At 47.5% G+C, this 21,648-nt stretch overlaps 6 protein-coding genes across 6 annotated transcripts; 2 read left to right on the plus strand and 4 right to left on the minus strand.

Moving 5' to 3' along the window:
* Positions 1-575: 575 nt before the first annotated feature.
* On the minus strand, positions 576-2,029 carry RhiXN_01186 (uncharacterized protein; the record flags this gene model as incomplete). The annotated part of the gene is made up of 7 exons (XM_043321005.1): positions 576-925; positions 975-1,419; positions 1,478-1,519; positions 1,581-1,715; positions 1,772-1,810; positions 1,865-1,903; positions 1,961-2,029. The coding sequence occupies 7 exons, from the start codon at positions 2,027-2,029 to the stop codon at positions 576-578; spliced, it is 1,119 nt and encodes a 372-aa protein (XP_043180017.1).
* A 1,626-nt stretch (positions 2,030-3,655) lies between these two features.
* On the minus strand, positions 3,656-5,036 carry RhiXN_01187 (uncharacterized protein; the record flags this gene model as incomplete). Its single annotated transcript, XM_043321006.1, has 7 exons — positions 3,656-3,996; positions 4,050-4,467; positions 4,528-4,569; positions 4,622-4,762; positions 4,813-4,851; positions 4,922-4,930; positions 4,986-5,036. 7 exons carry the CDS (start codon positions 5,034-5,036, stop codon positions 3,656-3,658), a joined length of 1,041 nt encoding a protein of 346 aa, XP_043180018.1.
* Positions 5,037-5,301: 265 nt separating this feature from the next.
* Positions 5,302-7,423, plus strand: RhiXN_01188 (glutamyl-tRNA synthetase; the record flags this gene model as incomplete). The annotated part of the gene is made up of 11 exons (XM_043321007.1): positions 5,302-5,445; positions 5,496-5,568; positions 5,633-5,718; positions 5,770-5,940; positions 6,003-6,185; positions 6,246-6,395; positions 6,450-6,581; positions 6,635-6,792; positions 6,846-7,075; positions 7,127-7,281; positions 7,340-7,423. 11 exons carry the CDS (start codon positions 5,302-5,304, stop codon positions 7,421-7,423), a joined length of 1,566 nt encoding a protein of 521 aa, XP_043180019.1.
* Positions 7,424-7,625: 202 nt separating this feature from the next.
* RhiXN_01189 (CVNH domain protein) lies at positions 7,626-9,987 on the minus strand (the record flags this gene model as incomplete). The annotated part of the gene is made up of 11 exons (XM_043321008.1): positions 7,626-7,764; positions 7,817-7,980; positions 8,031-8,154; positions 8,203-8,358; positions 8,413-8,579; positions 8,637-8,769; positions 8,822-8,863; positions 8,918-9,402; positions 9,450-9,570; positions 9,605-9,861; positions 9,967-9,987. 11 exons carry the CDS (start codon positions 9,985-9,987, stop codon positions 7,626-7,628), a joined length of 1,809 nt encoding a protein of 602 aa, XP_043180020.1.
* A 1,429-nt stretch (positions 9,988-11,416) lies between these two features.
* Positions 11,417-12,798, plus strand: RhiXN_01190 (pyridoxamine 5'-phosphate oxidase family protein; the record flags this gene model as incomplete). Its single annotated transcript, XM_043321009.1, has 9 exons — positions 11,417-11,422; positions 11,500-11,555; positions 11,621-11,766; positions 11,833-11,881; positions 11,935-11,984; positions 12,037-12,146; positions 12,208-12,316; positions 12,379-12,483; positions 12,575-12,798. The coding sequence occupies 9 exons, from the start codon at positions 11,417-11,419 to the stop codon at positions 12,796-12,798; spliced, it is 855 nt and encodes a 284-aa protein (XP_043180021.1).
* Positions 12,799-13,936: 1,138 nt separating this feature from the next.
* RhiXN_01191 (E3 ubiquitin-protein ligase UBR1) lies at positions 13,937-21,597 on the minus strand (the record flags this gene model as incomplete). Its single annotated transcript, XM_043321010.1, has 16 exons — positions 13,937-14,253; positions 14,304-14,406; positions 14,493-14,960; positions 15,013-15,054; positions 15,121-15,261; positions 15,313-15,351; positions 15,415-15,423; positions 15,514-15,563; positions 15,626-15,741; positions 15,932-16,063; positions 16,119-16,247; positions 16,297-19,255; positions 19,306-20,181; positions 20,230-21,164; positions 21,213-21,524; positions 21,584-21,597. 16 exons carry the CDS (start codon positions 21,595-21,597, stop codon positions 13,937-13,939), a joined length of 6,642 nt encoding a protein of 2,213 aa, XP_043180022.1.
* Positions 21,598-21,648: the final 51 nt, after the last annotated feature.

Consider the following 21,648-nt stretch of genomic DNA (forward strand, 5'->3'; position numbering starts at 1 on the left):
TTACACATTTGGCCTTGGGCCGGGACAGCGAGATGGGGGGGGGGATACTAGGACAGTGGGTGAGATAAACGACCGGGACCAGCGGGCGAAGAGGGGTGGAGACCGAAGAGGTGGTACGCCGAACTGGGGAGCCACCGGGCCGCGCCACCGAACGAGTTGGGTGGGCGGTCAAACCAAGTCGTATGCGAGTAGAGGTGTGGGTGGGCGGGATGAACAGAAAGAACGGGAGAAACGGGTGAGTGATGCTGCGAGCAACAGCGGGCTCGCAAGGATGTGGTATGGGTGTGGTATGGATGTAGTATGGGTAGAAGGAAACGGAGGCCCAAGCGCCAAACCATAGTGCTAGTATTACAAATGGGTCACAAATATAATACAGTACACGACAACGAGCTAATACCCCGGCCTGGGCGGCCTAGTATAAGTTTTGCGGCCTCCACAGGCTCCATCGCAAAACTCCGCTGAAGAGAAATGAGCGGAATCAACCCGAATTATACATCGTAGAAGCCAGTGTATATGCATATAGCCCGGTTCAACCCGACTATAACAGAATTGGGAGAGATCAAAATATGGTATCTTTAGGCGGCGTGATGGTCTTGACCGACTCTGTCTGGAGCTCCTGCACTATCATCCTGCGCATCTGTAGGAGTTAGTGGCTCAGAAACTCCAGACACAGGTACTACGTCAGTGGCCGTATTCGTGTCCGGGGCCAATCCTAACTTCTTATTTGCCATTCGCGTGCGTTTATAAACCGAGAGCGCCCTTTCGACTTGTGGGTAGAGTAGGACCAGCGAGAGCGTTTGCCCGTATGACCACTCCATGGTTTTATTATTGGGGTCGTTCAAACGGATGGTTCGTTCAGTAAAAACCATTAAAATCACGAGTATTACAATAGCCATTGATTGAATTATCTGCCTAATCTGGGGTTCTGATCGAGCATAAGTGGCCCGACTAAGGTATGAAAGTAAGATACATACGTGTTTCGGGTTTCAAGGTTGGATTGGTCTCCCCAGGTGCTGGTGGCCCCATTAATACTAATCCGGTTAACAGCTGTAAAATTGCCACAGAAAACCCAATGGTGACTAACACGAATGCTATGATCCGTATGGTCGGGTTTGTCGCATGTACTTGGATAAATAATTGGATTTTGATATTGCTGTTCATACTACACCCAGCCGCACAGCCTTTGTGTCCAAACTTAGAGGGGTCGAGCCATATGTTAAAGGACCATGCCCCCCAAGAAGCGATGAAGCAGAATCGCATGAGTATCTCGGACATCCGTTTATGAAGCCCATTTGGAGGCTGGGGGCGAGATTGGGACCGCAATTGTGGCTGAGTCTCGGGTTGTGATTGGATCCCTAACTGTGGGGGCAACTCGGGATCTGAATGGCGCTCGGATTGGGGCTGTGATATTTGTTCTGACTGGATACATCATTATTTCAGTAGGTTTTCCCAAGATGAAAACTGGAGAAAGGTTTACGGAGTAGGCAGCTACGGAAAACATGAATATCATAGTTGTGACCTGTGAATGACGTATAACTCTATCAGTGAGACCGCAATCAAATTAATGGTGAAAGGCCTACAAACGAGACGACCAGGCCATCGAGCAGGCTGAGTGTGTAAAGACCTGATTCGATGAAAGATGCTATCACAAGTGCTGTTGGCATCATGTACACTGTACGGGAGTTTTTGCGAGATGGCTCTATGTAATAAATGATCTATTTGATAGGTCAGGAATATACGTGTGCATCCGTGTGGCCCTATTAATACTCACCCATCCAAGCAATATTTGGGCATAAAGCCCTACTCGAACCTATATAACTCCTATTTAGACGGCCAACTCATGAATTAGTATATCAAAACTCACCCCAATACCCTTAAAAATAAGAGAGAACTTAGCATTTGTCTATGCGAGATGAAAATAAGTCGCTTACTGAAATATCTGGATTGAACTCTGGTAAACAGCAGGTCTGCATAGAATCTCCAGTTCGACAGACGTAAACACAAGGAGGTGGATCAGTCCTGAGTCCATCGAGGGTACCGGAACTGAGGTATATATAATGCCCTTCCACATATATCTTGAGGTCGAGACAAGTGAGTCAGCCAGAGGCAAGCGTTCAAGATGGAAGTAGGAGTGACGGCTATTTGATCTGCACAGGATGCAATGTCAATCCATCTTGACACCCGCAGTAGATTCGCGCATAGCGTACATGTACACATGTGCAGCATACGTATTCCACTGGTCATAACCTCTTCCAAGACGTTAGGCTCGGGTGGCTCGGCGCCTCTGAATCGGGAAACTGCTTTTAGAGTCCTCCACCGTAGTTTTTATGTATCTATAGGCTCATTTCCAGAGTGCATATCAAGTGGCTTATCTCAGAAGCTACCCATGCAGTCGAATATTAAACGGCGAATAACTGACCCAACCAAGGGAAGCATTCTAGTTCAGATGCCACCAAGTACGCAGCTAACGCACCCTGGCATCCACAATTTGGTAAGATGTAAAAATATGGCCGTGGCTATGTATATAAACCATAATAGCGACACGCATATACGCATGTTGTCACTGGTACCTAGTTTTATTATTCAGAATTTTTCATCAGAGGCTCCTTGAGGAGCGCACACTAATCAATGAAAAGGTATATACGGAGTCTAAAGCCCAAGTTTCAAGTCACTGCCCCAACTGCCTCTTCCCAACCATCAAGACAAAAATAGGCACGTTGCACCGCTAGGCTTTCATCACTGCGGCATGTGTTCCAAGGTGGCCCAACGATCGGCGGTTGTATTTCTCTGTCCCGAGCTCAGTCCCCCCCAAAGTCGTAACCCATGGCTTCTATGTAAATGATGGCAAAATGTTCTCTGCTAATATTCCATCAGTCCTAGACGGTCAAATAATTGGCGCTAAAACAAGACCAAGTCTTCTGCGTCTTCCGCTCTTCCTTCCAGATCCTTCAAGGAAGGGCACATAGCGAGGGGAAGAAAATCGAATGACATGCGCTTACCATTGTGCGCATCCCGAGAGTGTTTCTTCGATAGAATATGCTCGGGCAACCAGGCGGGTTATCCTTTCGGATAATCCACTTCCGATTCTCTGTGATGCCTACAAAAGGAGATTGGCCAACGGCGAACATTCCATTTTTGACCTACTGTTACCGCACTTACCTATCTCATGATCGTCGCTTCGGATATTACCAGCTATCTGTACTGCCTCGTATAAAATGTTAGGAAAGTTTATACATCGTTATGTATGGGTCCTATCATGATTCTGTCCGAATTTCTCCTCAAGAGAAACACAAGGGCCGGGATTGTACCAAATCAAGGGTGGCTATGGTCCTCTATCATTCAACCCGTAAGTTAGGGTCGGTAGTTTCTCGAAATCAATCGCCATTTACCACCCCCCTTCGTATAAGCTTTACCAGTCCGCTCAACGCAAGACTGGCATAAACACGTTCTGCAGCTATTCAAACTGGGTGCAGCAGTACCCCGGTTATTGTCCCCATTCTTTACCACTTCCCAATATGATGAATGACTAGGGCAGGCGCCCGTAGGATTACTACTAATATAATAGAAAACACCCGTGGTATATTCTCAGAATAAAAGGGAACAGACATCGCATTAAAACTACAAAGTCTAGACGATATTCACTTTGCCGACTGGTTCACTTGTCGGAGGCCGAAGGCGTAGCCGGGTCATTTTGACCGGGAGGTTGGTGAGCTAGTTGAATCGGGATACTATTACCAGGAAGATCGCTGTCCTCTCCATTCTGGTGCCTCATGCGTTGTTCCTTTTCTTGTTCCTTCCCCCTATCATCAGTGATTTCAGAGCACAAATCCATGATTTGCTGGAGCAGGAGGATGAGTGCGATCGTTTGGCCGTACGACCAATCTCTGGATTCACCGTCGAAGTCGTTCTTGTTGATGGTTTGTTCGGTCGCGTAAATCAAAAATATGTATGTACTAATGGCGATAGCTTGAAGGACGACATGGATGCTTTGTGTAACTAAACTGGTGATTAGTGCGGGTGGTAGTATGGGGATAAGAACATGAACGTACGAGTATCGCTGTATTTATGCTGGGTCATCGGTGCTTTAGTACCAACCAAGTCTTGGGACTGTTCATCTCTCTTGTAAAATTTTTTGAACGGCCAGAAAATGACAGATAGGCATTGCTCTAGTGTAAAGAACAACGAAAGAATGGCTATGGCGAATCCTATCGCTGTCAGAGCGAGGGCCGCATTTCGAACGCTTGGATCCGTAGGATGTACTTCTTTGAATAACTGCAATGTGATGTTGTAGTTGGTAAGGCAGTCGGCGGCATCGCCCTTTAGGCCGAAATGAGCAGGGTCACGCCACATGTGGAACCCCCACGCCCCCCAGAAGACGACAAAACATAGTTGCATGAACCAACGGGTGAGGGACGGTCGGTCGTCAGCACCCTCCTCTTCACTGGACTTGTCGTCCCCGGGTTTGTACTGTCAGAAGCACATTCGATTAGATAGGTTCGGTTGGGTGGCACGGGACTGAGCGCTTACCGAGTACGAGGCAACTGCAAAGATAATCATCATGGTCGTGATCTGACCCTGTCGGTCAGAAAAGATTCGCTTGATAGAAAGTGATTAGATTTACGAGGGATACGACCAGCCCGTCTAGTAGGCTGAGCTCCTGGGTCTCCAATTCAATAAACGAGGCTATCAAAAGCGCCGTTGCTGTCATGTACGCCGTCCGGGAGTTTTTGCCGAACGTCCCGGGCCATTTCAAGGACATAAACTAACGCAGAAGTATTAATTTTGTCCTGTGAGCGTTTAGTTGAAACTCACCCAACCCAGCATAATTTGGATGTAAAGCGCTGCCCGGACCTATGTACAATGAAGAGTCAAGTTGAGTAGACTGCTGCCAGTGTGTATGTTATGCTACATAAACACATACCCCAATACCCTTGAACTCGAGTTAGTACCCCGGCGGGAAAGCGCTATGAGAGACCATGGCTTACTGTGATATCGGGATTCAACTCCAGTTTACAGTCGCAGTTCGCCGGGTCCATTCCTATCGACTAAGTTTGAGTAAAATGATCGCAATTCGGTTATATCGCGCTTGAAGAGAGCAAGACAAACACGGCGCCTGGGGCCTAGTGGTGGGGCTTTAAAGGAACTGAGCTCGAGGGCAAGCTCAAGGCACTGTTGCGTCTGACACATGTCTCCAGAGATGGATCCGAAATAGGCGCCCGCCCCAATGCGTGGCCTCGTTCAAATTGAAATTTCCAACCGCCGATCGTTCTGTCATTTCTGTTCCTTTGAAGTTGAACGGTCATGAACAGAGTACCAAGACTTCGATTCGCGCCTTCTCCTACAGGATCGCTTCATCTCGGAGGTCTACGGACAGCTTTGTTCAACCATGTCATGGCTAAGAAACTCGGAGGGGAATGGGCACTGAGGATCGAGGATACAGACCGCGTGCGTTTATCCGGTGATACTCGACTTGGAGATGTAATCGAAATATCCAGTCAAGGCTTGTTCCAGGTTCAGTTGACGAGATAAGAAAGGGGCTCGAATGGGCAGGCATTATGTATAATCATGGTACGCATAACTCGCCATTCGATAATTTACCTTTAAATTCTTATGGGGGCGATTCGGAGAATAGGCCCAGGATTGGGCGGACCACATGCGCCTTACACTCAGTCCGAACGACTAGATCTATATCACCAGTACACCAAAAGACTCCTGGACGTGAGTCCAATCTCCCACTCAATTCGAGGCACTGTATAAAATAATATCTAGTCCGGACATGCTTACCGATGCTTTTGTGGTCCAAACCGTCTCTCAGAAATCAAAGAAAAGCTTCAAAAACTAGGATCCAATTCGACATACGACCGGACCTGTCTCAATCTCAGCGAAGAAGAAACTGCGAGGCGAGTTCGAACGGGGGAGAAGCATGTCGTCAGATTGAACGTAGGGCCAATTCACCTTGGTTTCGCGCCTAGTCGTTATCTCTGATGATTACGCTCGACCAGGACACATCCATCCAAGACGTCAAACCCGCACCAGACCTTGTGTTTGGTACAAGTGTACAGCATACACACGCTGGGTTACCCACGGACCCCATCCTGCTCAAGTCGGATTTGTTCCCAACGTATCATTTAGCTTCGGTCGTGGATGACCATGAAATGGAGATTACACATGTTTTGCGCGGTGAGGTACTGCTTTTATCCCCCCCCCCCGGGTTTTTCCCTCGAGTAATGAATAAGGTGTGTTAGGAATGGTTACCTTCTCTTCCCCTTCACTTGGATCTCTACTCCGCACTTGGTCTCGAACCACCCAAATTCGGACACCTTCCACTCTTACTAAATCCCGATGGAACCAAAATGTCAAAGCGAAAGGGGGACGTGAGGGTTCTAGATTACATGGTAAAAGGTCCGGGTACTAGTACTTTGAACGGTTGCCTAATTGATCATTTGTAGGAGAAAGGCTGGGAACCCGAAGCAGTAGTCAACTGGCTCGCGCTCACGGGTTGGAATATTCACCGGGCGGCGTCCGAGCACGAATCTGGCACACCAGGAGATGTGATGACCCTTGAACAGATTATACATGCAGTATGATGGGGTACCAGTCTCGGAGAAGACACGCTAATCGTATTTACCTCTAGTTCGATATCACACATTTAACTCATCGTCGTACCATCCTCGACCCCGGAAAACTTGCCTTTTTGAATAGACACCACTTGCACAAAAAAGCCGAAGGTACGACGGACCAGTTAATCGCCGAGCGGGCCGCTGGAATTATTAGAGCCACTTACCCAGACGTGTAAGTCGGTACTACATGTGCGATTTCTCCACAGTTGCTCAAGCGTCCTTCAGTGACCCCCAGTGGTGCACCAGAGACTACATATCCCGCGTGCTCCGAGTTCTATCGGCAAGTTGGTTCCAAACAAACGGTTTCAATGGTTTACAATTGGAATTCGTTTTCCAGGACCGAGTGATCATCCTGCAAGACGTAGCAACCGCGGCTCCCTACTTCTTCAGGCCGCCAGACTATACCTCCGGTGCAGCGATGTCATTGCGAAAGACGGTCAAAGGAGACGTCTATTGTACGGAATTTTTTCAGATAATAACCCCGCATATATCTAACTTTTACGAAGCACAAGTTTTGAAACAAGCCTTGAAAGCTTTGAATTCTGTATCGTATGAAGATGCGACTCGATTGCACGATGCTTTGGGGTCGCTTAAGGCTGATCTTGGAGTTGGGACAAGGGACGTGATGAATACAATGAGGCATGCACTTACCGGCTCCAAGGTAAGTGTCATTTCGATGTTTTCAGTACTTGCGGACTGACCTGACCATGATATGGTAGATTGGACCTAGCGTTGTTGAGGTTCTGGGGTTGTTGGGCCCCGAGAGGACGAATAAGCGACTAAAAGGAGCTTTGACAGAATAATTGTGAACTGAATGTACTGATGCGAGTTCCACAGTTCACACTGAGATTAATAATATCAATGGGGAATCAGTTCCAATATCTATTGGTGTATCTAAGCGACTACATGGTTGTTATCATGACAGCGATAAAGCGGTATATAAATAAGTGATTATAATAGGGGGTATTGTTGTCATCGTCCAATGTGCACATTACCATTCATTCATCAGTTGGAATCAATCGTCTTAAAACGCCACTTGGGGTGGGCATCATCCGGTTGCCAAGAAAGGAAGGCAGTCGTCCCTGGATCTGCCGGGTCTTCGTCAAGCTTTACTCCAAATTGACGATCTTCCACATATTCAATCCTAGGTGGAAAATCAGAAAAATCGAGGGATTAGTAAAAGTAGGTGAACTCACGAGTACCCGTCCTCATCATTGCCTATCAAAGTAAACTCTGTCTTGTTGGGGCTGAGAACAAGAGGACGAATCTTGACATCGTCGTTTGTATCGGAGAGGGACATGTATAGTCCAGAAGCGATGTGCTTCAGATAGTACCCTTTGAAACCTGCTTCAAGTGTCCACTGTTAAGTATTGTCAGTATATGCAAGCATGTATGATAATGTTTACGTACATCACCCTTTGATTTTACGCGAGCCCATGGCCACTTGGTTTCTTTGAATGCCAACTGCAAAGGAGTCTTTGTCGACGCGTCGACGATTCGCAATGGATTACCAGATGCTACAGGACCTTGATGTCTACAGAGAATATTAGTAATATGTAATCCAAGGAGCGAATAGCATCACAATTCGAGCGAGTCTAGACCATCGTCTTCCTCGAGCAGCCACCGCTGCAGTTTATCATCAGTGTCTTTTTTCGTAAACGACACTAGGGCATTTCCAGACTCGATATCTTTGGGGCTCAGAGCCAGATCGTCGACAGCGTTGATGATTGGAACAAACCTAGTCCCAACTCGTGGTTAAACCGGGGTGCAATTCGTAGAATCCAGTGCTTACGAGAAACCTCCTAAAGGGCTGCCTTCAAGTCTGAATTCGACTGCGTTATCAGGTGTCACGATTTGGGGATTCGAGTCGCCCGAGTCATTCAAGGGAGCATGGCCGATATATGCACCGGGGAAGTGGGCGCGAAGCTTGTACCCAGTCACGCCTTCCTCAATAATCCACTAAGAATTTGTTAACATTTCGTGTCTATATATGGGAAACTGGAGGCGGCAACTTACGAGCTGGCTTTTCTTGAAATTTCCATCTGCAACTTGTACGCAAGGTCGTCCGGTTTCGGGAGAAATTACGAACTGGAGAAGTTGGCCAGTTCCAAGGTTGCTGATGTAGTAATATCCAGGTTTGATTTTGGATCTACAAACAAAGTGAAGCGACCAGTATATTACTGGTGAAAATCTCAACATACCCTTTTGCATCAGGAGAGTAAGGGGCCTCATACGGTGTCACACTATACCCGAGCGATATTAGTAAGTTATTACGACAATTTGACCGAATAACTTACTGTGTGGCGTAATCATGAATACCAAACGATGTAGCACGAACTACAGCTCCTGTCCCGGCTTTAGCAATCTCTCGTAATAGCTTGGGGCCGTTGTACACGAGATTTTGAATCGAGAATAACTCCAGTTCGGCTGCCAAAAATTCCTCGGGAGCTTGCGCGACAACACGGACCGCCTGTGCGGCCGCAACCTCAGCGTGCGGAGCTATGCTCGCGCCAGCACCAACAGCGATACCAGCAATCAAACCGTCGATAAAGATATTGATCACGCTACGGTTAGGGATTTCTGCAGAAATGCGCTTGTCACGTATCCACTCTCTTCCGCAAACCTCAATTGTCAAATCGGCAATGACTGTCCCGAGAAATGATAGAATGGCGACGGTGGAGGGGTCGGTCGCATCAAATGGGCCGAGCTGGAGTGCGATAACGCTGAATAGGATGGCGAATATACCTTTGCCAGATATTATTGTTGCACGTTTAGCGTGGTCCTAATCATACTATCAGGCCGCGTTACACAGGAATAGGTTTCTCGTACCAAGTTGTTATTCCTATAATGAATCAGGGCGATAAGGAACCCGGCTCCTGGGATACCTTCGGCTGCTTTGGTAATCACTCCATCACGGCCAAGGAAATGGTCACTGAGGTCGCTTAGAAGTCTGAGAAGCTAAGTTAAGCATCGAAACGACGTACTGCTGGACCCATTTCAGCTCTCCGTTGTCATTCGACAAACATATATCCAAGTCATACTTCGCGTGACTTCGCGATCGCCCCGGCGCGTTAATGGGCAATTCAGCAATAATATTGCTCCCGTCTAGATGAACGTTGGTATCAACATCGAGCGGAGCGTTTATCGAGCGTGATTGGGTTCGATTCGTGGTAAAGGTTCCATTGGTGTTTCCAATGCAACTATTCAAGTCGATAGTCGACTTCACGTACGAGTCGTCGCGCTGTCGGTGGTAGGTCAGATAGCTAGAACATATAAATAAACTGGATAGTGGTGTTACCTTGCAATACGCTTGAATAAACCTTCCGAAAAGGATTCTCGGTCTTACAGTAGTTTCTGAAAAGGACATGGCTGTGGTAGGGGACGCGACGCAGCAAATATCACCTAATTGGGTTATTTCTAAGTATCACGTGCCATTACCAGATTTCATAACGTTCCCCGATCAAAGTACATCACGTATCTCGAAACGTTATCACCAAAGGCTCTTGGGATTGGCGGGGGTATGCGACGATTGACCCACAAACCGGCAGAGACTATAAATTTGGGGCCATCACGGAGCTGTACAAAGCCCGCCACCGTACCTTTATGGAACTCGTGTTGCATATGTAGCGTCATGAAGCATACCTTCCCATGGCCACTCAATTGAGGTACAAGAGAAATTCTCAAAATGATAACGTAAATTGATAATACAGGGTATACGTGGGTTGAAATCAGTTTCTCGATGGTATAGAGTGAGTAGGGCCGAACCTCAAAGCAGAACTGAAGAAAATTTCGGTAATATACTCACAAAATTACCAATAGCCTATGATAATGCTACTAAAAACAATATCATGTACAATCCTTTCCTATTTGATTAGTAGAAAACACCATATATATGCTTATCGAGATTAAAACTCAATACTAGTCAGGATTGGCTTATTGAACCATAAGCCTTGACCATTATTTTACTGTCCTTCGAATTTTATAATCAGCCTGCCATCCAAAGGATGCTTCGTTAAGTATATGCACGCATACACTCTATCAGGCCAAGCAAGCTTATACTCTCAGGCTTTAGATACTATTTTAACACCTGATACTCATGTTTGTGATCATTGTTGTATCGATTAAAGGGATGCAATCCAGTTACTCTATCCTAATCCTAATTTAGCACAGGGGCCATCAGTGGTCAACTCGGGTAGAAAAGAATGTAACGTTAACTATTCCTTACTGCCATCCCACAGTCCATAATGATAATAGCTCAAATTTCTCTTTCACACGTACCTAACTTCTTTGAACAAATAGAATCTCGAGCATGTAATCCACGGTGGAACGTTACACAGAGTACCTATAAAAGTTATACGCCGAGAATACGCATACCTAAAAGGCTCACACGTGGACAGCTTGACTTTAAATCGCCCTACGACCAATCTGATTGAAAGTGTACTCTACTATAGAGCGCTGTGCATCGTAGCCCGCGTAGACGCACAGTCAGGACTTAGACGGCGTTTTGTCGCGAGTCACGTGGTCACCTTGGCGTTAGCCTCCCCCTTTTGTCCTTACTGCTTTTCACTTCCATCTCCCTCCACTCCTCCCTCGCCCGCTTCGCGGTCTCGTTCATATCCTCGTCGCATTAGTTTAGTACAGATACCTTAGTTTTTTCCCACCCACCACACCACTCCTTGGGAGCAGTTTTTGGACCGCGCACCCACGAGCCTTCACTCGCGGTTGGGCGTCCCCGGTCCACCCTCGCCGCTCCGCGGCTGCGGGGGTTCCCCACCTTCCCGGTCTGCTTCCATTCCATGTTGGTATCCTTATATACATTCCGTTGTCCCAAGTACCGTATTCACCATACTTGTATATATATACCGTTCCACGCCACGAGCGCACACAGACTAAGTTGGGTAAATTCTTCAATACTATACCTGATGAGTTGATCCCGTAAGTCAAAAGAAACAATGCAGCGAGATGTATCAAACATTACTCACGTTACCATGTTACCATAGCTGGATCCAAGAGCAGAAGTTCTTTTGGGTTGCAACAGCACCACTCAGTGAGAGTGGACATATTAATATTTCACCTAAGGGCGTGAGCGGGACGTTCAAGATCATCGATAACAAGACATTTTTCTACCAAGACTTGACTGGCTCGGGTAGGCGGGCTCACATTAGTATGAGCAATCGACACACCTGAATTGATTTGACGGGCTAATGCGCAGGCGTGGAGACTGCTGCTCATCTTCGAGAGAACCAGCGAATTACTGTTTTGTAAGTACTCCCATTGGTTGTGAGCAGATCATATGACGAGGGACATATGGCAGATTCAACGCTTTTGAAGGCCCACCTCAGGTCGTTCGGCTGTTTGGAAAGGGTTTGTATTTCCTGTAATTTTTCTATATATAATTACTTGTTCTTCACATCAGGAGAAGTTCACGAACTCGACTCTCCACGGTACAACGAGCTCATACCTCTTGAAGAACGCATTTCTGGCTCCCGTGCTGCAATAGTGGTTGACGTCCATAAAGTCGGGGTGGTAAGTTACGGGCGCCATCATGTATATGTATGTGTGGAGCCTGGAGCTTCAGTTTCTCTAGTCGCGCGGGTTTTCGGTTCCACTTTACCAGCATACAGGGGAACGGACTAATCTGCATGAGATCTCCGGACCACTCGAAGAGGCTGATCGAAAGTTTGCTAATGAGCGAAGTGAGTAGAGTAATCCTTTTCAGTATGATAATGAAACATATACTGATAAACACCGGGAATAGAAGATTTCGAGGCTACGTCATCACTTGCTCACTTTTCCTTCATTCCTTCCGAGTCAGACCCTTCAAAGGATGACCATACACCAAAAGGAATAAAGGATTATTGGAGTAAACACAATATTCGTTCCGTAGATGATAAGTAATATTATCCTGCACCGATAGGTTGAATTACGTCTCAATACGATCACATATGCCATAGGTCTGCCTGCCATGGTTTATTCTCGTAAACTTGCAGGGTTACCTCCAGAAGCTGTAAAAGAAGATCGCAAATCATTTCACCAAGATGTATTCGATAAGGACATTGTACACCAGCTAGGTAACAAGGGATATCATATCGCCGAAACAATTGGAGGGGCGGGGTTCCTTGTAGGAGTGGCAATAGGAGCAGCATTATCATGGAGCTGGATGAGGGTTTACAAGTAAACGTTTTTAAATGATGCTAGTATCGTGGTAAAAATCTAACATAGCTGTTAGGCTTCATGAAGGTTAAAAGTGAGATTTGTACAAACGTACACCAGCGCCCCAGTAAGACTGCGTACCAAATGCGAATGAAAGAAAGAGTCGCGACCACGTGAATGTGAGAGGCCGCACGCCCACAAAGCTTGAGCCTAAGTCCCGGCTCGTGTATCTCCGCAAGCTCCGAATCACAGCCTCACTTTATCTTGGTTCGAAACGGACTTTGGACTTAATTTTGGATCCAGACTTCAGATTAATATAAAACATAAAAGTGCAAAAACAAATTAAAATTAGAAAACAAAAGATATAACAATAATGAGACATTAACTGTGTTTGCATTCGGACTTCTGTATTCTGAACCTGTTGTGTACCTGTCTCTCAATAATTCAAGACACGGAGGCCTTGAATGCGGAAGGTAGGCAGCAGTGAATCAAAAAAAGCGCAGTATGTCCAATATTGGCTTTGATGCTGACAAAGAATAAAAAAGCTGGATATACGCGGGGGAGTCAGTGTGAACTGGCTAGTACCACGTAGATCTAGCCTTTGTTTGTTAGGCCAATTAAGCACGGCGTTTACTTATCATGGCGGAGCGTGGACATATGCATTGTAACTCCAAGCTTTATAATGTTTCCAGGAGGCAGCAATTACAGTCGGGACTCTTAACCTGCAGATTCTTGACCTGCAGACTTTGTATTGAAAAACTGCGTGTTGCACCACTTTACTATTGATTTGTAAGCTCGGCTAGTGTCTTCTCATACTGCAGGTCAAGAGTCCCGACTGTATATGAGAGCTATTGAAGTCTTCGTTCATTCACTTTGGTAGCTATACATACCTCGCCTTTGTTTCATTAGGGATGTTTTGGCACTTGAGATCCCGTTACTCACTGTATTCCTGCCTTTCAGTCATTTAAATGAACACATACACATACGTCTGAAATCTCTTGCGTCTAGTTCAGTCAACTATCGCGAAGAAGTTCGATAAACGATAAATTGGGTATAGAAGGTAGCAATCCTTCGCGAATGAGCAACATGTGACTGCGAATACATCGGTATTTAAATGAGTAAGAAAGACATGAGAAACAGTAGCAGGCTAAAATTTTAAATTTCTATGAAGTGGGGCCTTGTGAATTCTCAGGTGCCATGTTCTTTAGCTGGATATCGTTCTGAGCCTCGGCGTCAACTTGAGCGAGTTGAGGCCCCTGATTCGGCGTCGACTGGCGAGCCTCCTTGTTATCAATATAGGTGGAGCACAGGTCGTTGAATTGTTGGGAAAGAAGTATCAATGCGATTACTTGACCGTACGACCACCCCATTGTCGCGCCCTTTTTATCATTGCCACGAATGGTCATTTCGGTTGAAACGACTAGGTAGACGAGAGTGCCGAATGCAATGATATGAAGGAAGTAGTGGATCTTATTGATTACTAGAGGCTCGTTTGGTTAATGTATGGGCGTAAATGTGTATGATACATACTGGGGTCTTGATGGAGCTTCCTGGACCCAATAGTGGGTTGTGTCGTGTTGTCCTTTTTCAACGAAATCGTGGCAAGGAAGTTGTAAACGGGGTCTAAAACGTTCTCCAAGGTGAAGAAAGAGAGCAAGCCGCAACAAAGTATAGAATAGAAACCAAAACAAGAGCCGTGATTCGTATTCCAGGGCTTACAGCTTTCACATCGACCCCAAACACCCAGACTATGACGTCATTATTGGTAGTACAGTTGGCCTTTGGGCCTTGAAGTCCGAAGTGAGCAGGATCATTCCAGAGGTTGAAGCAGAAGCCACCCCATAGGTTAACGAAGCAAAAGCGAATGAACCATTGAGTATTTGATCTTCGCGGACGAAGTGAAGAAGATTCGGCAGTATGTACGGCAGCCTTCTGTCCTGCAATTGATTGTTGTGGAGTTGATGGAGCAGGTTGTGTAGAATTTGGAGTGGTACTTGAGGCGTTTGCATGTTGGGTATTGCCCGGTTGTACGGCGGAGGGCTGTGGCGCATTGGAGGTAATGGTACTCGAGGGTTGAGGGTTATCAGTGGGTATACTGGTTTGATCACGAGTGCCAGAATTAGTACCAGTACCAGTGGAGGTATCTTGACTAGATTGGCCAGAAGTGATTTTGATCTTCTCACGCGTCTTAAAAAAACCCCGTTAGAAAACGATCCTCCGAGCTCATAGATAGACCCACCGTGCCGGACACGACGATAAATATGATCATGATGCTGGTCATCTGAATACGTTACAAAGAATTACTACTACTGCGCGGGTAATTACAACACACGAGGATACCACTCACCAGTGAGACAACCACGGCGTCCAACAAGCTTGATCCCTGTTTTTTCCACTCGATAAGGGACGAAACCAAAACCGCTGTCGCAGTCATATAAGCAGCACGGGAATTCCTGACAAAGGTGTCAGGCCAATAAAGAGACATGCCCTAAGAAAGAATAAGCAACATTTATGGAGTAAAAATAACTAGTGGTAATACCCAAGCCAGAACGATCTGCGCATATAAAGCAACGCGAACCTACACGGTAAGCGTTGACGTTATTGATCAAGTGATAACAACTTCAAGCTTAAGATAACGTACACCAATGCCCTAAAATAGTCCGGGGCCTATCAATAGCCGTTCTATTGCCAAACCAAGCTCATTCGCTTACCATAATGTCGTTGTTGAGCTCTAGCTCACAGCTAACACATTCGTCTGACATGCTGGGCGGTCACTCGAATCGAATCGCACTGAGGGAGGGGTGTGAGTCAAAGCTGAAGATTGCTCATAACTATTTGTGAAGAGGAGGAACCAGAGAAACGCCTATCCCTTTTCCTTTCTTGCTCGCTGTTCATCGCCACTTGCTCAATTGCTGTGTTTGCTGCGTAGAAGGTGAGTATGGAAGGATGCCAGACAATAACCAATCCCCTAAAAAGGAAATTTATATCTGGAGTGTATAAACAATGTAGTGGGAATACGTCACGACAATTCTCGAAATGATTTCCGGAACGGTTGCATCTATTCCATCTTTTGACAGATTTCACATGTTACATGTATTTAAACCAAAAATTCAAAAGACTACACGCTCTATAGTATACAAGTAACGACTCTGGCTTACAATCCGTCCCAGCCACCATAATCCATCAATCCATCAAGTTTACGCGCTACGAATGTTGGGATTCCGTGCATTAGCCATACACGGCGAAGTTCTTCAAACCTTTGAGGATTGAGAAATTGACGCCTGCCGCGACTAAAATCGGGCGACGGCTTAGTTTCGGGGGCGTGGAATGAAAGAAGAGGCCTACCGCATGCCATAATCAACTTCACCATGAACATCAAGATATGGGGCCTGTCCAAAGCTCCCGTTCCCAGCAGAGAGATACAAAATCGCGCATCGACGTACGAGGAAATACAAACCGACTGCTCCCCCACACCTTTACAGACATTAATTCAAATCACCAAAGATCCAACTCGGTGACTCACTCTCTCAAATGCATATTGCACTCTCCCTTCGAAGTGTCCTCCGGATCAAAACAACAGTGACTCTGGAAGCAACAGATTGTTCCACAGAACAAACAGATGGCTGCGTCCAAGGGTACAGTCTTGCATCGCTTGCACTTGAGCGTGTTCTGTTCCGCAAACAACTCGTCCAACAGAGCTGGAAGTTGCACAAGCCTGTACGGAGAGGGATATTCAATTCGGGCAATGGGTTGAAGCCCGACCTGGTTCATGTACATTCCAAAGTGTTGGCTCCAATTCTGGAGTAATGATTGAAGATAGCCATGTTCAGAAATCGTAGAAGGAGGAGGAATCTTGAGCATCGCAAGCAGTCGTTCATACTCTCCGGACCCTTCTGCATCCCCAGGTTGAATGCAGCCAGGTAACACAGCCTTCATCAGAATTGCCGTGCGCCTCAAGAATGGAAGGGTTAAGGAATGCACGAGGCGGGCAAGAGCTCCATCAGGCGTTGTCGCAAGAACTTGTTCAGCTCGAATGGCCAACTTGGGACAATGTCTCACGGCCGAGGTAGTGAACGTCGTGATGTCACCCAAGAGCGGGGTTGCTTCTTCTTTTCCGAGCAGAGCTCCTGAAGGTACGCGATCAAGCTGTGCGACGAGCGTGAGGGTCATTCGAGCAAGATGCGCGTAATACATTAGAGTAGCCATATAAGGAAGTAAGGCCGGTGCAACGGCAGCTACTTCGACCAACACGACCATTGGGTCTCTGAGCAAGAATGGCATTCGTTTCCGCGACCACTCGGGTAGAACGGGGTGTAGAATCGCTTCTTGGATACTCGGTCTGTTGGCCGCAGCGTCCCCGCTAGGATCTAATTGCAATGCAGCGAGTTTCGTGAGGCAGGCAATAATGCCTCGAACAGTATGCTGTGCGGCGTCGCTCAGCCCATGCACCACGGTTGGATATGTGCCTTGTCCGCGCAAGCTAATTTCCGTCGCCGCAATCGTATAGGCACACAAATACTCGGGGAGGTACATCCCACTTCCTGGCGTTCCAGACGGGCGACCCGAGTCAGGGCGGAGATGGATGGTCTGCAATGACAATGCACGAGATATCCCACGAACAGTGTCCGCCATTCGGTGGTCTCCATCTCTAACTTGAACCGTCAACCGCGGGTAGCCCGAATCTTCCGCACCCCAGAACAAGAAACCGGGCGCGCCATCGTCATCAGACTGCAAATGCGCACGTTGGCCGTAGTTAGAATTCGGACGAAGAAGCTCGACTCGAACAAGGCGAAGCCATTCTGGAAGGGGTGGAAGGCGTTCTGCCGCGCCTTGCGATGCAAACAAGGACCCTTCAACGGGTACGAGTGCATTCCCGAGACTTTTGCAAAGGGGACAAATGTACTCCATCCGGCCCGTGTTTTCCGCGTGGTTCCGCGTGTTTTGCTGTGCATGCCTCTGTTCGACCGATTGCGAGTAAATCGAGAAACATTCATGATGCATCATATGGCCGCACGCCTGAGCTACGAGCCCGAATTTGGTATCCGTGTTGGTCCAACCCTCGAGTATCCCGGCGGGCCTGTCACTTGCTTTGCCCTTGCCCTTATGGTCGGCTTTGGGCTCCTCTGAGGGCCTATCGAGTGATATCGGTGCTTGTAAACTTTCTTCAAGTACCTTTCCTCCGAGACGGCGTACGACTCGAACCATCCGACTCGGCTGAACGAAACATAAAGCTCCAAATGGTCTCTGTCCTGCACCGGCCCGGAGTTCCTCTTGGCAAACAATGCAACTCCCGAATCCACCGCCCCCGTTCTCGGGCGCAGGCAGGTCTTCATCCTCGTCTTCATCGCTTTCGCCATCGAACGAGTTGGTCTCGAGGAATGTCTTCTGGGCGGCCGCGAATTGTTTCATGATAGCGTCTTGACGAGCACGAGCGGCTGCTTTCTTGGCCCTTTCGCGGTCCTCGGCGGACACAGTGTCTTCTTTGACTACCCGATGTGCTTGGATAGCTTCTGGGATGTGGGCCATGAACTTGTCAAGGCACCAACCAACCCGTGCTTCAAGGGGCTTAAACCGCTCTTTATTCTCCAAAGAACATAGCAGCTCGATCAGCGTCTGTTCGTTGTTAGTTTCCGGATCGGAAATCTTGGTCTCAGCAGCAAGTCGAGCCCATCGGACAGGTTGTTCGACAATCCCAAGCATAATAAGGTGCAAGCTCTGATCAAGGACCGCATCTGCTGAAGGAGGAGGCGTCGGTCCAGCGCGTTCCAAGATCCCAACCATACCCCAGAGCGAAAAGTATACAATTCGGAGTAAGGTTTCTCGTTCCCAGAGGTTCGTCAATCCAACATATGGGCCAGATTCAAGACCCAATGGTCGGGGTTCGATAATAGCTTGACCAGGGTTCTTGGGGTCGAGTCGTTTACGAAGGATAAGGTCGACTTCCTCTCGCCTGTTACGAGTGTAATGGAAGAAGAATGGGTTGACTTCATCGTAGCACTCGGTACGTAGTTCGTATTTCCCTTGGTTGGAATCGAAATTGGCGACGCTCCGTAATGCAGCATCAAAAGCGGACTCGTCTGCCAGTCGCTCAGCGACGCGTTTTGTGAGTTCGGTATATGAGCATGGCCCTAGAGCTAGACCATGTACTATTTCGCGTCTAACGGGGGTGGTGCGAGAGTGTTCAGAAAGAACGGTGATAAGGACATAGAGATACTCTTCGACCATTGCCGGTAGAGCTACACTATCGTAGAGAGGGTGGGTAAGAGCGCCGTTAAAGTATTCGAGCAAGCCGAATCGATCGAGTGTTGTGACGAGTACAAGATCTGGGTCGAGTATCGTTAAGAACGCCTGGAGAAGAAAGACATCCGAGTCGTAGCATAGTTCACGAAGCATGAAATCTCGGTAGTGCAGTAATTGGCCTCTGATAGCAAAACCATTCCGAACCCAGAGACCGCATCTGATTTGAGCGACCATTGCAATGACTGCCAGAAATTTGGTTATTTTTGCAAGACAGAGATAGAGGGATGCTTACCCCTAAGAGGGAAATCTAGTACAGTCAATGCACCCTTGGGACTCATATTCTTCAAAACCACTCCTCTCAACGTGGGCTCGGTTAAACCTTTGACACTCTTCAGCTTGTCTTCCTCGAGCAATTCTTCATGCTTGAGCAACTCGGCCAACAACCAATGCAACGAGTGGTGGAAGCTGACCCATTCGCTCGCTACGTCAAACTGCAACACCTGGTATTCCTTAGACCCGAGCTGGACTTGGTGCCACTTTACAGAATATTTAGACGGGTCGAGATGTGGTTCAGAGAGTGTGCAAATGACCAATATATGATGGGTGACTGTTTCGATAGCGCGGACAAGATCCGAAGTCGAACCTTTTTGGAAGGCCTCGCCCACAGCGCGGACTATCCTCACGAGGGAAAGTGAAGCGTTGAACACACTGATCCAAGCGTCGGTTTCGTACTCCACATGGGAAGAGGCGGCTCTCCTCTGTGCGTTTGCGCCAAAGAATAACTTGCAAAGTTTCAATACGTGGATCAAAGGCTCTTGGCTGGTCGCCACGTGAAGTTGGACGGGTGGAGTGGAGACAAGGTACCTCAAATCATTGAATACACTCGTAATCCGTTTACTCCTGAATGGGAACGATTCTATGTCGAGTGCCGGAATCGGCTGGCCTGGTTGAAGTGGTCTGATGCGTTTCTCGTCGATTTGATTGGTGAAGAAAGCTGTGAGAAGGGAGAGAATCCGAGGGAGTAGATTGTTATGCTTGACAATGTATCCCGCAACAGATGGGACAGTGAATAGCTGCACCGCAAAGTATTTGATTGAAGTTTCAACTTCGCGATCGACGAGAAGGTAAGCGTCTACTATCCGATGATAGACTGCTGCAAAATGCGTGGCTATTGAAATATTAGGATGTATAGGACCTTACGACGGGGAAAACTCACCAACTGTCAGTTTGTGTTCGTGGCTCAACGTCAAGACCGACACATAGATTTGTTTCAAATGTAGCCTGGGGCGCTTCCATAATCTCGTATGGTACAAGAACAACCAATCAATTCGTGCAGGATCTTTGAGCTCCGCATAAACCCTCGAGGCATCAGGACTACTCGATAAGGAGCTAGTATCCTTTTTCCGGGGGGCAAATAGCTCGGTTGCAACAATTTCTCGCAAGACAGTACCATCTGGTCCGATTCGTGCGCTAGTAAGATCTAGGAGCCACTCCAGAATAACAGCAGCCACTTGTTCCCTGAAAGTGTCATACGCGCGCCGGACTGTTACCCCAATATCAATTAAATTGATGCTGTCAGCAATCTTAAGCAATTGGTTCACGTCTTCTCCAGTGCGAATAATATCTCGCCCTTCCTGGTCTACTTTGTTCGCGGTTTGCACGGCCTCGATTTGCGACATCCCGGTAGTAACGACCAAATGGTGTATAACTTCGTCAAAGGAATGCTTCTCGTCGTTCCAAAGGATAACCGAGAACCGGTCAGTAGGTGTTGGGTCTGCAGTAGGATGTCGTCCAAGCTCGGCCTCGGCGGGTGGAGCTGCCTCGTCGGGTGAGAAATCCAAGGTATCCAACAGGAAATCCAAAGCGTATCCAATCGTTCTGGCCAAACTGTCTCTCAGCTCCGGCGGAACATTTGTACGGGGCCTGTCTCTCGGCTTTGGAGGAAAGTGGGTATAAGGTTGAGTGGTAGATGGTGTTTGGGCTGGAGGGTGGCGTGGGCAATTTAGAGGAACGGACCACGCTTCGGGGTCCCCACAATCGCAACATCCTCCGGGGTGCTGAGTAACAGAGAAAGAGATATTATGGGAGGTGTGGTCCGTGGCATGAAAACATCGGGCGCACATTACAGTGCTATCGTCCAGCCCACAATCTCTGTACAGAAGTTAAATAAATTCACATAAACGTACTCGGCGAACTCACCTGCATCTGAAGCAACTCTCTCCACGCTTGAATATATGACCACATCCTCGTCCAGGAATAGGAAGATCGTCGACTCCGGGAATGTTCTCCCGTTGTGCGTCACCTAATAGGACGTCTGGTGCCAGGGGTGCTCCCCAGGTGACGAATAAATGTGAATAATTTCCCCACATAGCATCATAGAGCTCTTTAAGTACATCGGCTCTTGTGCCATTCGAGAACACGTGTTTGCGGCTACCTGGCATAGTCTCCAACGCGAACCGGAGTCTGGCCAGGGGGTCATTAGGGCGTGTTCCCTGACTTATTCCAAGGAACCTGCGAGTAGATAGTGGATTAAATTTAGTTTGGTTTGCCCATTTTACGGAATAACGCACCTCGTAAAGTTCATATTCGTGGTGGTCGTGGCTCGTAAGGTTTGGATTTCCCGATTAGTGGCTCC

Source organism: Rhizoctonia solani, chromosome 4 (assembly GCF_016906535.1).
Source record: "Rhizoctonia solani chromosome 4, complete sequence".
In the NCBI taxonomy this organism is placed as follows: Eukaryota; Fungi; Basidiomycota; class Agaricomycetes; order Cantharellales; family Ceratobasidiaceae; genus Rhizoctonia; species Rhizoctonia solani.